The sequence below is a fragment of the Dromaius novaehollandiae genome, chromosome 9 (genome assembly GCF_036370855.1).
Source record: "Dromaius novaehollandiae isolate bDroNov1 chromosome 9, bDroNov1.hap1, whole genome shotgun sequence".
NCBI lineage: Eukaryota > Metazoa > Chordata > Aves > Casuariiformes > Dromaiidae > Dromaius > Dromaius novaehollandiae.
The window spans coordinates 705,712-720,091 of NC_088106.1; the positions used below are offsets into that span (position 1 = coordinate 705,712).

At 42.6% G+C, this 14,380-nt stretch overlaps 1 protein-coding gene across 1 annotated transcript; it reads right to left on the reverse strand.

Moving 5' to 3' along the window:
* Positions 1-2,214: 2,214 nt before the first annotated feature.
* TM4SF1 (transmembrane 4 L six family member 1) lies at positions 2,215-7,859 on the reverse strand. Its single transcript, XM_026110058.2, has 5 exons — positions 7,568-7,859; positions 5,721-5,807; positions 5,485-5,633; positions 3,750-3,930; positions 2,215-2,815 (listed from the first exon to the last, which is right to left on the reverse strand). Exons 1-5 carry the CDS (start codon positions 7,742-7,744, stop codon positions 2,801-2,803), a joined length of 609 nt encoding a protein of 202 aa, XP_025965843.1. The 5' UTR covers positions 7,745-7,859; the 3' UTR covers positions 2,215-2,800.
* Between the last annotated feature and the right edge of the window lie 6,521 nt (positions 7,860-14,380).

The window sequence follows — 14,380 nt, forward strand, 5'->3', positions numbered from 1 at the left end:
ATGGACTGAACTCGCTATCAACACCGTCTCACAGATCAGAGAAAAAACGGCTGAGTTAAAAGCAGGCACGTCACATCCCCAGGATTCACTTTTATTACAAAATTCAGAAGCCACTTAGTAGGCCAAACTCTTTAATTTTAAAAAAAAGCAAAGGCAAAAACTACTAGTGAGGTTACCTTATAATCCAACTTGCTGCTACTTTCCATTGCAATGTTTTGATTAAGAAATCTACTTGAAAAAAATGACACCTGACACAGAGTTCATTCTGCAGTACAACAGTACACAGTGTGACATTTTTTATTTAAACTGAGCTCTGCAAATACCAAATCAAGTTGTGTTTTGTTGATGACATGCTGACTGCCAGAATATGAAGCAACAATTTTATATTAAGTATTAGGCAAACCTGGCAAGCCCCAGCTCCAGTTTCTCATTACTAAGTGTTGCAAGAACCACTTTCCTTTTCCTGTAAATATCCACGAGCTGACGCTGAGCCCATTACCATAAACCACTGTTTATTCGGGGTGAATGACTTCTCTGCTACCTGAACTGGATTTTACCTAAAACAATTGGGTCTCTAGGATTTAACTGGTATAACTCCCAAAACACTGTCTTATGCATTAAGCACTGAATGACTTCATTTGGAGTATTTCAAAAGATGACAAAAACCAGTGACTGAACAGTAATGCTATGCCTTAGTGCTATACAGAGCTGAGCTAGAGTTTTAATTCTAAACCCTCGCCTAATCATTTTGCCCACTGGCATTCCCAATACTGATTCAGTTCTCTGATTAGTTAACGTGTATCAGAAACGGATGTCACAACCATGCAAGCATAAAGGCACAATCTCTTCAAGCCATGTGGGAACTACATCCTGTTCCATCAAGACCCTACTTTCCCCCTCCTCCTCCCCATCACTCGGCACTTGATTTCACCTTTCAGACCCTCTTTCAAACAGTGCTGCTTCACCTATAAAGCCACTGTACTGCACAGCAGCAAGGAATTACCTGTGTGCGTGTTCCTTTCCCTCCTGTAACAGAGCAAATACAGCAAACAGCAACTGTAATGAAGAGTGTCTTGAATTTATTCTATGCATGAATAAATGGTATTGCAGGAAGCACTGATCCCGATTCTAAATAGAGACTCTTTCTACCTGCGAGTTCTTACGCTGCGGTGGACTTGTGTGTGCAGTTTCAAGGTTACACAGTTAATTTCTTTTTCTCAAATATGTATTTGTACTGCGCAGACTTGGCTGTGAGAACAACCTGAGCTCCCCCTCAAACTTCTGTCTACCTTTAAAGCCCATCCTCCTAGTTACAAGTAGTATTAAGTATGCACTATACCCGTTGGTGATTCTTTTTCCTCTAAACAGAAACTAACTTGCCTGTTTTTTGAAGAAAGCATTAGCTGTTAGATTCTAAAATGAGCCTGCATTTCTTTCTTTGAAATAAGTGGCATCTCACATTGTTTTTCACCTGTAAACTACTACTGGCATTTCCACTTGCAAAATGCCATTGCCAGGAGCACACCAACCTTGCCAGCAACGCTGCTGGCAGCACGTTCTTCAGATTAACTTCACCTTGCGATACAACATCCTCTCCAACACGCTACAAACGAAACTTCAGAGGTTCTCGCTCAGGATCTTACAAGAATGCTGCTGAAGGTCACCATTTCAGATTAGATTAGCCTGTCACTGCCCGCCTGAATTTTCACTTCCATTTTCCGAACACAGCCACCCGGCTGAGGGAGGTAGAAAGCAGGGACGCGGCCGCAGGCTCTCTTGTCTCGGGACTCGAAGGGGCAGGAGGTGATTGCTCCGCGGGCAGCGAAGGGCCACAGGGCCGCGGTCCCGCCGCGCAGCAGCTCCCTTCCCTTCCCTTCCCCGGCACGGCCATCAGCAAGGAACAGCCAGCCCGGACCCAGGCTGAGTCTCTACCTACGCAGAAAAGCTGCGTGTGTCACAGGGCTCTCCTTAAACCCTCCTTGACACACGCCTTAGTCTTGAGCAGCCACGGCGTTGGGCCCAGCTAAAGGGTCTAAACCAAAGCGTGAAGCCATTCCCACCCTGACAGAGGCTGCCGGCGGTTCCGGAGAGGTTGTGACCCGACTGCTTGCAATCCACGTGCTCAAACCACCAGCGTCCTTTCCTCTCGAACCAGGAAAAAAGAGTTCCCGCATTAATATACAGGCAGGAGAAGAAGCACTGACACCTGCTGGGTATTTTTAAAACGAATCTTTATTTGTTAAACACAGGAAAAGTTCTGAACAATCCACATTTTATTTGATCGCAATTTTTTTCCAGCTCTCACCTGAAAAGGAGAAGTACATGCACCTGCCCTTGGTCATGCATATTTTATACTGCTGCTTGGTTTTTGCTCCAGGTGAGTACTCATGTATTTCCAGGTCAGACTAGATTAGTTTTCTCTTCAATCCACCATGAGAATTAAAGTACAGCTTTATTGGGAAAGCAGCATACAGCACAGAGCTGCTGTGTCAGTAGAGAAAAGAGCCAGTACCTATATTGACACACATGTTCAGTCAGTTTTCTGTATTCAGGTGAAATGAACCAAAGAAATTCAGGATTCATTTTGCCTTTAGATGCAGTGAAAAGCACAATTCCACCAACAGAGGCTGGTACCAGGTCAGTTAAGTTGATGGTGACAGTACAGTCCGAAAACAAACAACTTGCTTCCTAGTTTGCATGCAATATTACAAAAAACACCCCCTCAACACTAAACAAACAAAAAACCCCAGGATACTCAACGCATCACAAATGCACCAACTTCGATCCACTTTCAGGTTTCCTAGCAAACGTATGTCTGTGGGGGGAAATAAAAGAAAGAAATAGTAAGGGAAAGAATGCTAATATGTCCAACTGTAAGACCTAAAATTAACCTGACCACATTTACACAGCCATACCATGCTTTTTGTATAGTGCATACAGCATAGAGGACAGGAGGGAGAAGACAGTAATAGCTTTGAAAGAGCCATAATATTCAACTGTAACAATTGAAAATGTGAAACATTCTCAGCTATAATCTCTGTGATATAAATTGTACCTGTTTTATGCCATACGCCTTTACAGCTCCAACACTACCACTGTGATACTGATTCTGGCAACAGGCTCAAACTGTTTAACAAGGCTCTAAAGAAATTTGGACTAAATTGCCCTTCCCCAGTCCAAAAAGAGATAATACTTCAGCAGATCTGCCTGCAGGCTTTGTTACTAATATGTTATTTAATTCCTTCTCTTATCCTAGTTTTACTAAACAAAGCCAGAATGCTGCAGTTTTCATTAACGGGGCAAATTCTCACTAGCCTATCAGCTGCTGTAAGCAAAATACGAAGCTCAAGCAATACAGCTAGAACAAGCAGCCTGCCACAAAACTGCATCACACTGCGCAACAACGGTTCAGGCTATGGCAAAGAATACCATCACCAGGAGATATACTTATAACTGAAATATATATCACTTATATAATGCTGATGACCACATTTGCCATGGGGGGGGGGGGAAACCCTCCTGCTTCCATGCAGAATAACTTCACTACAGACAGCTAAAAGTATGTGGTCAAATTCTGCAGGAAAATGCTGAACACAGCAGGGCTATACAAAGTCGCACACTGGACTGGTGCTTAGGAATGCCTAAGAAGTAGCTGCTGAGTAAGACTCTGCTGTAGCACCACGACAACACAGTGTTTCATGTTCACCATCTGAGAAGCGTAGCTGTAACTACCTGAAGAAAGGACTTACCTCCTCGTGACCACAGCACAGCCCACATATTCCTCCAAGAATGCCATTGATTATCTGTATGGAGCACAGAATGAACTCTATTCCTCCCAAGACAAGCAGAATGGAAAAGAGGGTGACATTCCACTGTACGATGTTTCGCGGTTCTTGACAATGAGACCACTTGTTATACTCAAGCAAGTACCTGTTCATATCAATTAAAAGTATATTAAAATTGTGAGAGAGAGAAGTGCATAGCTAATGGGGTGCTCAATGTACACTAGAACCAAACTACATCTAGACTGTAACTGCATTGAGGATAATTGCTCTAAGTGGGAATAGAAAATGCAATTCCATGCAAAGCCTGTCCTGTTTAAGAACATGTTGAATTATCAGGCATAATAAGTCTTAATTTCTTAAAAAAAAATCTAAGCTATAAAGGCAGAATTTTCTGTTTTTGACTAAATGAGACACAAACTCAGAAAAGCTGAAAGAGCAAACCACTTCTCAAAACAAGCACAGAGCCTTTCAAGATTGTGCCTTCCTTCTAAAGACAGCAATTACTGATCCAAAGCAAATGGGCCACCTCCTCTCTTGATGCCCTGTGCTGCTGCCTTTGGACACTCACATGCATAATCTGAAATAACCAAACACAGGCTAAATTCAGTAGAGCACTGCAGTAGATTCCTGTAGCTGCTCCTCACCCATGTTGTCAGGTCATAAGCACTGATGAGCCTTCAGCAAGGAGTTAACACAGCTCTTCTCTATTCAGTAGCAGTGAAAATAAAAAAACTGCAAAGAAAAGAATGCTCCCTCTCAAAAGAGATGTAGCCGAAATGTAAAATTCAAAATCTCCCTTGCAAAGAATCTTGATGTGGCTTCCTACTCAAAACCACCTCTAGCCATGCATCAGCCATAAACTGTGAGTAGAAACAGCCTCAAGAGGTTGCCAACCACGTAGACACTGTAGGAGCACGTCATGATCCAAACCAGATCCTCTTCACCTACAGGATTTATGGGCATTAATGAGGAATAGCCTACGACTCAACTTCATAGGCTTGGTTTGGTAGAGAACCCTAATTATGGATAATTAAGAGGCTCTGGCCCTTTGCACACTATATGAAAAAAAAGAGATTCCTATAAACCTTTTCTAGTTTCATTTACGTAGATTCTATACCACTGTCACTAATGGTGGTATTATGCCAGTCTGCACTGAAACAAAGCAAATTCAAAAGCAGGCCTCACAAAACAGCTTATGACAGTGGTAAGCCATGTTTTATAACAACCTCTACTTATAGTTTGTAAACCCCTCATAAAGTGCTAAAAGCCTTATACTTAACGTTAAAAATGTTCATGTTCATGGCCACTAACAGCATTTGGTGTATAGGTCCATATATACAGGTAAACATATCAGGTAACCTCCTCCTCTTTGAGATACTACAGACAATGTTAGCATTCATTAAAAACATCCCACAGCTATTTCCATGATGTATTAAGAACACCTTTCCATAAGTCTTCCAGAATCTGAAACTTCGTATTGAGACTGATCAGCATGTTCTGATGACTTTTTGTAAAACAGAGGGTTTAAACTGCTTTGGTTTTAAACTGCAGGAGTGTGGGTAACTGACCCCATGTGAAAGAGAAGCATAACATTAAGAATGGATCTTGGTCTATGGTTACTGGAAATTGCTGGAAGGTACTGGAGTAAAGCCCGTGTGCACACATCAAAAGAGAAAACACAGCCATGAACAGTACTCACCCTCCCGAGGATTCAGTGAAAGGATAGATCCAGTTTCTTTCTACAGCAGTGAAGCAGTACGGTCCCTGGGATAAGCCCAGGGCTGAAATGATGATGCAGTAGCCAGAACCAAGGATCCCAACAAAGGCTGCCAGAACCGAGGACAGCATCTGCACAGCAAACAGACACGAGCTTTCGACACGGCTGTCGCCCTGGCTCTGGGGCTACCCGGGACTGGGGAGTAGCCGCTCACTTACCACGCAACTTTTCCCACAGTCCTCCCGGCCAGCGCACCCACAGCAGTCGTCGTGGAGCCCAATGAACACGGCGGCCGGAATGAGAACCTGGGTACGGAGCGAACAGGCACATCACTCCTGGATCTGTCTGGCTGCACAGACAGGGCAGAGCACACACAGCCCTCACCCTGCGTTCGTCCAGACTGCTCCTGGGGAGCGGGTGGGGGGGGGAGCTCTGTACAGACTACTCGGTTTTACTCCTGTTTAACACAACAGGCATCTCCCCGCTGATCTCGGTATCATCAGCACATATTTCCATCTGTGCTTTGTGTTTACACAACACTCAGAGCAAGACTAGGTCCATAAAGAGCATGCTGTCGTTTTGCTGCAATTTGAGAAGTTTCAACTTTAAAAGTTCTTGTTCACACTAAGGGCTGTATCCTGAAAATAAAATGCTTTGCAAAAACAGTGCTTCTGTCAAGAAAAAGACTGTAAAACTGATAATTTTCTTATAAAAATAAGATGACTACAAACATGTTCGTTACTGAGGAGCAGTGATGATTGTCTGTGTGACAAACCAGTCTGACTGTAGTAAAAAGTATGGGAATATTTTGCGCAATTCAGGCAAGCACCTAATTTCAGACATTTAGCTTCTTCTAGGTTTTCATGTCCACTAAGCTTCCTGTGCCAGAAATGGCAAATAAAACTCCCACACTCCAGGACTTTTAGCATAAAATCAAGAAGCAGCAACAAACACCACAGAGCTGATTAAACAGAGTATCCCCCTGCCAGCAGTAATAGGACTTAATACTAGTTTGTACTTAAAAAGTAGTATAGTTATCACCCAAGAATACCTCAGAAAACCATAAAGAAAGAAGAAAGTGTTATTTGTGAATGGCTCAGATTTACTTCACACAATATCAAAATAAAAACCATCCAGGTGAACAGAATCACGTACTTGTCAGCCCCTATCCAAACCTATCTCTGAGCCCCAATTCTGCAGGTCCAGAAGAGCTTGCACCACAGTGTGCTCCAGGAGCAGTTTCACTGATTTCACATGAACTATGCTGTGTGTAAAGCTCAATTTTTGCAAATCTCAGTCTAGCTTCCAATGGGGCTGTACATAGCCACAAGCACAGCCCGTGAGACAGAGGGCCTTATCATGCAGTGGTTTTCAACCTGTGCTTTGCAGACACCTCGAGATCTGTAGCCGATTTCTAGGAAGACTGTTAAAAGCAAAAAAAAAAAGGAAGCCTACCAGCAGAAAACTTAAATGTGCTATAGTGTGGTCCACAAAATTAAAAAGGTAGACCATAATTACTCCAGATTAACAACGCCTATAACAAAAATGCTCAATTCTTCATCCTTTGTTATTACTGTAATACAAAACTTTAATAACTGTTACTCAATTCCTCAGAATAAACAGCTAGGACAGAGCAATAACTATTGCCTTTCAGTATCTCAGATAATATGCATTAAGGAATTATAACTAAATACTACTAATCTGTGCACATTAATATAACATTAATAGGATAATAGCTCAATAACAGGAAAAAAAGTAAGACTAGACCCTATAAATGATCAGTGTCCCGCTGAAGGGCCTGAATCCAATCTTGCATTTTGGTTCTACAATATAGACCCCACGGTTTTCTCAGCTATAAGCTACACAATGTTGCAGACATGATAACTAACAGTAACTAATAATATATACAGCACAATATAGTGATTTTCTTCTGATACAACTCCAAAGCCATAGAGATTGCTGCTGACAAGGTATTCAATCAAGAAATTAACGTAACCAGCAAAGCAAGAGTAATACCAAATAGCTCCAAAATAAAGTAGAAAGAAACCACTAGCTCATTACTTACCAAAAAACCTCCACCTAGAATGCCATGAAGGCATTCCACATATTTGCTGAGATGATGCTCTGAAGCAAATCTTGTTTCACCATTGGGAAAATAAAGTAAAATGTTGGCCACAATGCTGAGCAAGGCAAGGATGAGCAACTTGTACCCAACACACCTAGCACACCTTCCAAAACACATGTCTTGAGCTTTACAAATCCTTCTTTCACTAGCCCAATCCAGCCTATCTCATATCTGTTTCAATCAAAAAGAAGATCAGTCTTCAGTCACACCTGCTTAAATACGCAGGGTTACCTAGCCACCCGGATGACGTTTACATGTCCTCATGACTACCATCCCCAAATGCTGAAGGAGGGAGCAAGCATGGCAGAATGCCACCACCCGTTTTAAATGAAATAATTGTTGACAAGCCAAGCTCAGTCAAGGAAATATTGAATGGTAGGGTAATTTATTTCGCTTTAATATATGATGCTTGGAACGATGACTGGTGAACATGACTAGACATGAACAACAGCTTTAAACCACAACACAATTTTTAGGAATTAAAAGAAAAAGGTTGTGTTCTCTTTGTTAGAAACAGTTTTGACATTTAAGTTTATAGAATGATTCAGAACAACCTGAAGACAGGGAAAGACTCAGCGGACTTCAATTGTATTGAGTCAGATTCTTAGTACGCATAAACACAGCAAGGTCTACAGCAATGAGGAGTATGTAGAACAACCTCTCGCTTTGCTACTCAGTTAATAGAACATGAGCAAACCTCATCGGGAGGCTAGAAGACACAAACAAAATGGGCAGGTATGCTTCTAAGGAGTGTCTTTGTTCTTGCCATTGCAAGACAAGCTGAATTTAGATTAACAGCAGCTAATCTAAAGCTAAACCAAGTAAATATGGGTGGAAAATACCTAGTGCCACAAAAAGGGGAACATAAAATACAGTTTTTCTAATGAAAATTCAAGTATAGAAAAGCAAAAAAAAGAAAAAATCTGAAACAGAGAGAGAAATACGCTATATCAGGGGTTCCCAAATTGTGGTACATACAGCAGTAAGGTTAATTTGTGTAACAAATAGTGACACAAAGTGACCTGGAAAAATAAAGTCTAGCCTGCTCCCTTTTCCCTTAAGCAAACGTTGCTGAAATAGCCAAAAGCTTCCTTCTGCATATACATGCAGCTCAACACAGGGGCGTGTGTTGCTGTGCCTACTACTGCCAGATAACAGAGGATGACTGAGGAATGCACAAGCCCAGAGGAGATTCAGAAGAAGCTGCTGCTGCCATCACCACAGTATAATAAATTCTCATTGTAAAGAAAGTAGCTGGACAAAGTGAGTTTGGAAATGGACAGGATATTAGAGGTCTGTAGTAAGACTTTAACTCTTTCAATTATTTGGGGGGAGAGTACTCATTTGGGGTTTCTGTTTCTTCCTTAATAGCTAAAATCACATTGTAAACTTGAGCCTTGTAAATCAGTGTAATTATAAATCAAATTCTGCTTACTTTACTCATGTAACTGGATTTACATGCTGGACTTCAGCAGGATATTCTGGGAAGTGATGTGAGCAACACCGAAGTTTAAAGAAAAAAAAAAAGAGCAGCCTTGCACAGATGTGGATTTGTGATGTAACCTCTCCGGGTATTGTAGCTGTTGGCCTTGGAGACTTCCTTCATTATGAGAAATATCCTCTGATTGTAGAAACACAGGCTTAACATTATTGTGTACTTCACCTTTGATGACTATAAACCAAGCATAAACATCATCCTGCATATTTCCTCTGCAGAAGGAGATGGCTCCTCAACTGAAAACTCCCTTCATTGTGTTATGCTTAAAACAAAACAAAAACATACATGCGGCCTCTGGAAAGAAGATTTAAAATCTGTTCTATTTATAGCCTGCATAATTGGTTTCTAAACATTGGATCAGAGGTAAAATTTCACATTATCAAGAACTACTTATATTTAAAATGAATTTTGTTGTCAACTGATTTTTTCCAGACAAAGGAATTAAGAGTGAGATATCCTGAAAAGCCCTGATGCTCTGAAGAGTTTTGATGTTTGAATACTATTCCCTGAAGCCATTAACAGGCTGGTCAAAACCAAGGCTCTTATTCTCTTTGAGGGAAGAATCAAGCATTTGATTAGATGGCCAACCAAGCATTTCTTCTGCTTTCCCTTACTAGTTATACACAACACTTAATTTTGTTAACAGATGTGATACAGAGAAATATTCCCTTATTCTGTAAAAAAATACAAAACAAACAAACGAAAACCCAATCGCCCCCCACAAAATACTGAAATAATAGTTTAGATCTCTGTCCTGAATAACCATGTAGGTTACAAAAGTCTTGCGCCTGTTCACCTCTCGATGCCTGGTTCCCTTTGCCTTGCGAATTTACTGCTCGGGAACGAGCAGCAGCACATTTTTGGAACGGAGTGTGATGGCGAGCGGAGTTTCAAATGATGAAACTGACCCGCAGGAGCCGAACACGAGCTTCCCCGTGACCCGAGGAACAGCAGGGCCCAAACTGCGGCTCACAACATGGCCCGCTACTGCGGGATGGCAGAGCTGAGTAGTAAACTGGTAAGAAAAGCAAAAGCAGTTCTTGAGTCCTCTATGCCTGCACTGCAACATTTGAGCTTACAGTGGTAAGACAGTTCTTTACTCATTCACAGGTACTTCCCGAATCCCTACAGGAAACCAGCATCTCTCTCTTACAGGACTATTCCTGTAGCTCTGATGTGTGCCCTGAAGCACGAACACACACTGAAAGGCAATCAATCACCCAGCGTTAACAGAGACAATACTAAAAGCCTAATTCTAGGCCAAAGCCTAACTTTAGGCTGACGGTCTACGCTTCAGCTTTGGCGGAGAAGCGCCTGCTGCAGTGCGGCACAGGAAGAGCGGGACGTGCAGAGGCTGCAGGGAGGCATCCGCTGGCTCCCAACAGTCCTGGACTTGTTTGACAGTGAAGCAACCCTCCTAGCACACTGTAAGGCACGACACTGCGAAAGACTCCCAAAACCTTTCCTGGGAGAAGGACTGGTTTACAAACAACTACAGCAACTGCCTTCATCCCCGACTCGTCACCTCTGCAGGATGAAGTCTGTCAGCAGAACACGGTGCCAGGTGGGGCAGGACACTGAGCCTTCACTCCAGAGAACTGTGGCTAAAATTAGGGGCTTCATCCAACTCATGAAGTACCTAGAAACAAGCCTAATTTCACATGGAGCCCAGGATCCCGCATCTCCTCTATTAAAATAAATAAACAAAAAAAAAATCTTACTAGTCATTGCTGCTTTGACTCTCCTATCGCAACAGGAGTGGGGAAGCCTGCTTCTTGCACAAAATAGAGATGTTAGAAAGAGACTGGTGTTTCCTGATGCCAAACAGTAGGACATCTCATAACTATCGGAAGAGCTCTCTTTACATCCAAGCTTTGAGGAGCTGTACATTCTCCAGCCTTCTGCACCTGCTCCTCCAACCACAACCACATCTAGCACCTCTGCTCTGATCAAGACTCACGTAAGTGGTGAGTCGGGATTAACAGAAGAAACCGAGTCCTAAAAGTCAGAGCAAAGAAAAGTACCACAAAAGGGGATCTCTGGACTCCACCAGTATATTTTAATGCACACAGTAATGCTGCCAACACCCATGCCTCCTATTAAGAAGAAAATTAAGTATGATCACAGACCAAAAAGACCCCCAGCAAAACAAACACAGAAGTGGTCACACAGACCTGCCGTTGCAGGGTCAGCACGATGTCAAGCACAAGGTCACGCACGCTGGGCTCAGCTTCCCTAGCTGGACACTTGGCAGGCTGCGGTACTGGAGCGCGTGGCACCGGCACATGACACTGGGAGGCCCTTGCGCTCCGAGGAACCGCAGGACCCTCCGCCCTTAGCTCTTTCGCACATGGATGGGACACAGACTGGCTGCTGCCCCTTTCATGGAAATGAGGTTTTATGGTCTAAGTATCCCAAACCCCCAGTGTTAATCCTGCTAATCCTCCCAAAACTGACTGTAGCTCATCTTTTTAGTATTTTATCACTGCTCCCCCTACCAAGAGTTTTTCATTCCTTATATCCAGACAAGGAATAAAGTATTTTTAACAGATGCTTCCACCATTACCATTTTCTGACAAAGTTTAAGCAATCCCCTGGCTTAAATCTAAGATGACAGGAAGACAGAAAGGTGTCTTTCTTTCCCGAAAAGCATCATGTGCTTCTTTTCAAAAGTAAGTTTCTTCTAACACTCCGAATGGTCAGTCCTGCTGCTTTACACAGCCTTACAGCAATCCCCAGACCTTGCCTGAAAAAAGATACAATAGTCACCAAGAGACAGAATTGAAACAGTCACACAACAGATGAATTCCTTCCAATTATCTTAAAAACAATTAAAACAGAAAAACTTTGAAGCAAATAAAAATTTCTTACATCATAAAAACTAGCCAGATGCTAATCAACTGGGTTTACAAATACCACTGCCCTTTGAATATCCTATTCTGCAATTTCTAACTAGAGACTTTCTTGCTAGAGCTCTTCTTGCACTTTCTTGCAAAGCGTCTGGTCCCACCCACCATTAGGAAGGCGCTAGCGGAGGCAGAGTACCTCTTGTGGAAGCACTGGCGGGATGTGGCAACCGGACGGCATCCGGGGGCGAGGCAGAATCACAGCATGGCTGAGGCTGGAAGGCACCTCTGGAGCTCATCTGTTCCCACCCCCTGCTCAGGCAGGGTCGGCTACAGCAGGTTGCCCAGGACCACGTTCAGTCAGGTTCTGAATGTCTGGAAAATAACAGCATGTACTGCACAGATGACCTTGGCAAAACTGAGCAAAACAATGCATGTGTACTGACACAGTTTATGATTCCGCACGTGAATCTCCTTATAAGCTATTCTCATTTGTTCTTCTGTTACTGTTTGGTAAGTTACTGCTTATATGGGCACGTGCTAGTTCAGAGAACTGCTGGGAAAGCATGATGAATATGCAGTTACCTGGGAGCTAGGGGAAGCATCTTGGCCGGTTGTTCAAGACAGAACTCCCTGTGACCTTAGGAACAGGAATCCACCCACAACTTCCCTTTAATCAAATGCAGAAACACCCGTCCATGTCTACCACCCATTTCTTAGTGTCCCTGGGATGCACTGCTCATGTTTCCCAGCCATAATCCACAAAAGCACAATGCTGTAGCTATAATTGTCCTCAGCCGTCCACCCCAGAGGTGCACATCCATCACCAAACCCCACCTAGACAGTCACGGTGGGAAACTGCTCCCCTTCAGTCTTACGTGCCCGTGGTCTCCTGCCCACGGCCAGAAGAAAGTTCCCAGATTACCTCTATTAATTACATGACAGTTCCTTGGATGAACTAATTATCGGCTTCTGAGGAGGAGGCAACCACCTGTTGCAACGAGACAGATCACTGAAGACAAAAACAACCACTCCTACGGATACAACACACAGGCGTACGCTTGCTTGCTCTCTCTGCCGTCAGCCTAAGACAGAAAGCTGATCTAGCAGCAGCAGAAGCCAGCTTGTAGCAAGTGGCAGAGCTATGCTGCTTGCACTTTTATGCAGAAACACGCAAAACTACCACATGAACACATATGGGGAAAATTTAATTTATCACTAATAATGTTGACCTAAGAAGCAGTCAGCAATGATGCAACAAAAGTAGTTTTGATACTAAACCAACCAGCTTGGACACTCAAAGGCTTACAATCAAGGGCGCAGACGCCACTAAATGAGTCTACAGAAGTTCTTCTCTCTACAAAAGAACCCATAATCCTTATTTAAGAGTAATTATTACTGCCCTGGGACTTGCAGCACTACCATAACCTCATTCAACAAACAAACCACTTCAAGAACCTGTTTTTTAGTGGCATATAAAAAACATGACATTGCCTACATTCATTATTCCTTGCAACAAAGTTGTTATGGTAGAAGTAGGACGTTGGAGAAAAAAATCCATTCCTATTTCTGGCACAGCCCTGTGAGCGAAACCTTGGCTATGCAAAACAACCAACTGAAGTTTGTTTCTCCTGGACTGTAATATTTACACAGACTTACATTCTGTATTTGTATTCTCTCCCTAAAATTTTGGTATTTTTGGAAAAGGTACACAAGCATAAGGCACTACCATCGCCGTACTATACGTGTACCCTGTTCTATACTATGTGCAGTGGTGGTACGGATGAGAAAACTGGCATTATCTTAGCGTACATATCTCTGCATAGAACAGCATGTTGCACAGACTGTTTCTAGGCTTAAAGTAAGTGTGCCACTTTTGTGCCCCACCCCATATGCAGCAATATACCTAAAACAAACAACCAATAAAACAACCAATTAAACAAAAAACCAATAAAAGACATCCAATTCTGACATGTCAATGACCCTGGAGCAAAAAAGTTTGTACCACTGTTAAGTCTTTGGGCTCTTGTAGTGCAAAAGCCAGTCATTAAGCCTCTTGTGTCTGCTTCTTTACCTCTAATCTAGTAAAGACATATCATATCAAAGATTTTACATCTGTAGGCTAAAACAACAAAACAAAACCAAAAAAACCACTCCCCAGAAAAAAAACACCAAAAAAAAAACAGTCCAATTGCTCATTTCGTTTCCTTAGCGTATGATCTGTGCACTGTTCATACAGTCTTATCTCTGGAAAAGCTCACGCCAGTTAAAAAACATAAAATTATTCTTGCTGAATAATCCCACAGCTACTGCTTGGTTAGGAACAGTCAATGTATTGATTGCTTAGCAGTCAAACGTGACACCATTTGCTTGCAGATCTTTCAGGATCAGTACTAATTGGACAACACA

Excerpts from the sequence above, each read along its gene's own strand:
- TM4SF1 (XM_026110058.2), bottom strand. The coding sequence starts at position 7,744 with ATGTGTTTTGGAAGGTGTGCTAGGTGTGTTGGGTACAAGTTGCTCATC. Across the intron at positions 5,634-5,720 it reads ACTGTGGGAAAAGTTGCGTG|ATGCTGTCCTCGGTTCTGGC; the intron begins GTAAGTGAGCGG and ends TTTGCTGTGCAG. Across the intron at positions 3,931-5,484 it reads TTCACTGAATCCTCGGGAGG|GTACTTGCTTGAGTATAACA; the intron begins GTGAGTACTGTT and ends TGATATGAACAG.